At 39.1% G+C, this 5,000-nt stretch overlaps 1 protein-coding gene across 1 annotated transcript in view; it reads left to right on the top strand.

The window, feature by feature from the left end:
* The window catches only part of LOC138053553 (uncharacterized), a 1,467-nt gene extending 1,450 nt beyond the window's left edge, over window positions 1-17 (top strand). The window contains exon 3 of the mRNA XM_068900175.1: window positions 1-17. This exon is cut by the window's left edge and continues 54 nt beyond it. Within this exon, the coding sequence (XP_068756276.1) occupies window positions 1-17 (17 nt within the window).
* The last annotated feature ends 4,983 nt before the right edge of the window (window positions 18-5,000 follow it).

Below are 5,000 nucleotides of genomic sequence, written 5' to 3'. Positions count from 1 at the left end.
GTGCGGAGTACTACTGAGTATTACCGGAATTTCTAATTCCAGTATAATTTTCTTGATTACATGAAAATAACACCAAAAGTAATAGTGGCACAATAATACATAGTAAGTGACGTTAGTCCTAACAATAAAAAAAAGGCGGAGCAATACGGGACACTGAAAGACGCAGACTGCAGACTGCGCAGACCTGTCTCTTTAAAATGAAAATTCTGTTAGCCTGAATTAGGCCCAAATAACATTCGGTTAGCCTAATTAGGCCTAATAGCATTCAGGTTAGCCTGTTTACGGTTAGCTCTCAATAATAGTGAGGGTAACGCCATATTTTACCCCTGGTCTGCACGGTCTGCACAATCTGCATTCTGCGTTTTGGAGTGACCGAAGCAACACAGCTACATTAGTTATTGTTTTTTTTTAATTTCAAAAATTATAATAATATGGCATGATATTCTGTAGAGTAAGTTTTGCCATTTCAGTACTGTTGTTTTGTACTTTAATGTCCTGTTTGAAATCCGGGATGTGTCTACAATTTTCCTCACTGCTTTATTCTACAGTAGTGCTTAATGATATTGAGGGGCACAAGCATATCAATAATTGAAATAGCTGACTAAACAAGGGAAACAACCTTCAGGCTTCCAAAATGATTTTTCAACAAAGAATGTCACACCATATCTGACCAAACCTTTTACGAATATCGTGGCCATCTTGAATTCTATTGTTTTGACAGAGATGTGATGTGGGGGGGGGGGGGGGGGCACAAAAGCATTTCTCCATGTAAGTATTGTGGGTAAAATTTTTTTTTTTTTTTCTTGTCAGTTTACTTTAATTTGAAAAAAAGGGACCAAAAAAGTAGCTCTAACTTGGAAATTGTAGAGCTAGAACCAATTATTAGTTTTTCCCACAACTGGGTATAGCCTGCTTTTTGGAAGGCCCCTGTTCTGTGATCTTCCCGATCATTCCTGATGTCTCCATTATTAATACATCAACATCAAGATATAATTTAACAAAACGTGGTGATGTTGTTGTGCAAGTTCTCAGCTGACAGCATGTATGCTGAACTGCTTGTGGCATTTGGACTGCACCTGCACGCCACAACAAGCTGGGCACTACCTGATGGGCCAGCATCAACCTCAGCTGGGTGTGGTAACAGTGCCGTTGCTGTGGTGTCTCCTACAGGTGTTGTTTCTGTATCATTGTCAGCTCAGTATGTATCTACCCTCCTCATCCAGATCATCCTCCATTATCAGGAGAGAGTGGATGTGATCCATACCCCATATCCCTTTGCGAAGGTTTGACTTGCCAATTTCCTAACCATAGCTTCGCTGAGGGTACCACTAAATGACCTAAATGCCTACCAAGAAACAGTACAAAGCAATTTTATTACTTTGTAGAATACTCCAAGCCAACTAGCGTTATCTGTTATCATTTTTTGGTACAAAAATACAAGGTGTTATCAGTGAGAAAACAAGACGTTTTCAATAAAAATATCACGCAGGGGAAAATATGGAAACACAACGCACAAAAAAACATATATGTATTTTAAGAAATGATGTTGATGGAGCTGGATTATGCTGCAACGTGTATATTTTCCTATAACCTCAGCTCATAATTACTTGTGCTGTGATTCATTGCTTTCACACAAGGTTTTTTGTACGAAGGTACAGTGTACTCCTACTCGCATATTGCTACATGTAACTCCAATTCCCTCTTCATCAGTTTTACATCAATTACAAGGTACAAAAGAGAAGAGATTCCATTTGGCGTCTTTATTGCTCTTCGGATTGAACATCGCCGACGCTAGCTTGAAAGATGAAATCCTTCGAGGCTTCGAGTCAGGGTTGCACTTTTCTTTCGATCCTCGAGTGGATGGGGCGCATAATCTTGCAAATCCTGAAATAAAAGCCCAAGAAGTTTAGAACTTGGCGAACTTGCTTCAAATTCAAGCATTTCTAACCGAATACATACCCTATTCTTCCAACGTTTATCTCTTGTTCCACATCGCACAATTCTCTTCCTTTACAAGGTGCCCTGCACGTGCATTTTTCACCTCTGTCCATTTATTTGTCGTCGTCTGCAAAACATCAACATGAACTTTTCGAGATAACCAGTCGTCATCTTCCAGAAGTGCATTGTTATGCTGACGATACACAGCTTTATTTATCGTTCAAGCCTAGTTTGCGTGAGAGTCATGTAGAGGCACTTTTGCATATGCAGCGGTGCATAGATGACTTTCGCCAATGGATGTTAATGGATCGCCTCAAGCTTAATTATGAGAAGACGGAGTTTCTACTGGTTGGTACGAGACAGCAGTTAGCTAAGCTATGTGTAGAGCCCCTTGCTGTCGGTGATCATCTCATTAACCCTTGCCATGAAGCCAAGAACTTGGGCTGTTGATTTGACCAGCAGCTCAGTATGGTCACTAATATTAATAAAATTTGTAGTGTATCATACTTTTATCTGTATAATATTAGGCGAATAAGGAAATTTTTGCCAGTTGAGTCTACTAAACTGCTTGTGCATGCGTTGGTGACGAGTCGAATTGACTATTGTAATAGTTTGTTGTATGGTTTGCAGCTGTTTGCCTCAAACTCAACTGTCTAAATTACAACGTGTTCAGAATACTGCCGTGCGCCTTATTTGCAATGTATCGCGCTTTGAACCTATCTCAATAGTGCTTTTTGAACTTCATTGGCTGCCTGTGCATTATAGAATTATTTTCAAAGTTTTAGTGATTACATATAAGGCAATTAATGGTATGGCACCGAAATATATCAGCGACCTTATAATTGTTAAAGAAGAATTCAGCTATTCTCTGAGGTCAAATAGCGAGCTACTGTTAGCTCATCCTAGAGTGCGCACAAAGACAACACTAGGGGATCGGGCCTTTTGTGCTGCTGCCCCGAAATTATGGAACTCGCTTCCTCAGTCATTAAGGAAAGTAAAATCACTTGAAGACTTATTTATTTAGACAATCCTATAAGGACTTTGTATGAATAGATATATTCTGTGGTCTTCCTTTTGTATATCAATACTGTAATTTTACCAAGGCTTTTTAATATTGTTCAATTTTTTAATATTGTAATTTTACCTAGGCTATTTAATATTTGTATACATGTAGACGGTTTTTATTTTTTCAATTGATTGTAACGCGCCGGCGATCATATTTTAATGTAGCCGGCACGATAGAAATGATTAAATTATTATTATTATTATAAATGGCTAAATTTGGGGTTTTCTGAGTAGCGTCAGCACTTGAGGATAAATCTTCATTTTTTCAGGTAAATTAAGCTCAGTTCCGACCAGTGTCATTTTTGAGGAACTACCACACCCTTGTCATATTAAAAAGGTTGAAATAGTCACGAAGCGATTAAAACAGCGCAAATTTATGTTTTGAGATGACGTTCTCGTGGCTGTCGCCGTCGCCGTCGCCGTCGCCTGTCACTTAAGTTCCCCAATAGGGAAGCACGCGCGTTTTCGGAGACGCGGACGGCAACCGAACATTTCGCGTGCCAGGAAAGTGGTGTCTTCCAGATTTTTATGCTAATCATCTCTGATGGAGAAAAGATTGTTAGCAATGTAAAAGTGGTTGTGCAAGGGCGTAGCTAGGGGGAGGGGGGGGGGGGGTCCTGGGGTGCCCGTGACTCCCCTTTGTAAGCCTTTTTTATGCAAACAACCTACAATAATCAGGTTGCAAAAACGCGAGTACCCTCTGTTTGACACAGTGTGACCCCCCATTAGAAAAATCCTGGCTACGCCCATGTTGTATTAAGGTAAGTTAAAAGGGAAGACAGTTCACTTCCGGTAGCCGTCCGCACCTCAAATTGTCCGTCACGGAACACGAGAGCATCTCAATCCTTAAAGGGAACCTCCACCAAAACAACAAATAACTTTAAGCCACAGAACATGATGTTTACAATTAAAAGTGTTCAAACTTTTTCCAATGAAATCGTGTGTATGAATTTCAAAAACAATTGTTTTGGCTTTCAAATTTCCCGGGTGCTGCCATCTTAAGCACGCGCGTTTTTGAGATAGATATATTGATAGTTTTATTAAAATTACCCTTGCAGCCCGAGGGCTGAATTACGATAATTTTTACAAATGTAAAACGTTAATTAATTGTAACTATAAATTATATAATGATAAATTAAGAAAGTTATTTGATAAGAATTTAACAATACTAAAGCTATTATTATGTAAACACAAAATTACAATTAAGATATAGCTAAAATTATTCAAAATCAGATCATTTAAAACATATGAGTTGTAAAAGGGCATGTTATCGGCAATGGCTTACAATAAAACTGTCTCTGAAACGATTGGTTTTAAAACGCGGGACTTGGAACTTGCGATTTTTCCGTGTACGCAAAGTGCCAGAGTAAGGTGGCGGAAGGAGTGAATGAAGCTTGTAATTATTGTTATTACATTTGTCTTGAAACATTGAGTTACTAATCGCCTCTCTCCTGGCATACAAGATAGGTATGCTAAAAACTTCTAAAGCTTGTCTATAAGATAACTCGTTATTGCTTATTATGCGTAGTGCTCGCTTCTGCAGGCGCTCTAACTGATCGGAGAGATATTGCGGTAGAGCGGTATGAAAGACTGAACATGCATACTCTGCAACTGGCCATATGCAAGTGCTGTAAAAGCTCAAAAGGTCATTAGTTGGCACTTTCGCACGCTTTAATTGCCTAAGAAAGTAGAGACGCGTTGCGACTTTCTTACATATCATTTCTACGTGCACATTCCACTTCAAATCATTCGATATAATAACACCTAGTAATTTAGCTGATGGAACAATCTCAATGTTCGTATTATTGATAGTAATAGGCTCTAAAATACTCTGACTTTGTGAATGATATTCTAAGTTCCTTGCACTTCGATTCATTCAACTGGAAACCATCAGCTCGTGACTTTGTAACAAATTCGTCAACGCGCGACTGCATCGAACTGGTTCCGTTCTTTTCCACACACTCAGCGAGGGTAGTATCATCTACATACTTCCAGAT

This window comes from Montipora capricornis, chromosome 6 (genome assembly GCF_036669925.1).
Source record: "Montipora capricornis isolate CH-2021 chromosome 6, ASM3666992v2, whole genome shotgun sequence".
Classification (NCBI taxonomy): Eukaryota; Metazoa; Cnidaria; class Anthozoa; order Scleractinia; family Acroporidae; genus Montipora; species Montipora capricornis.
The sequence above is the reverse complement of the archived record's forward strand: the minus strand, read 5'-3'. Positions and strand labels throughout refer to the sequence as shown.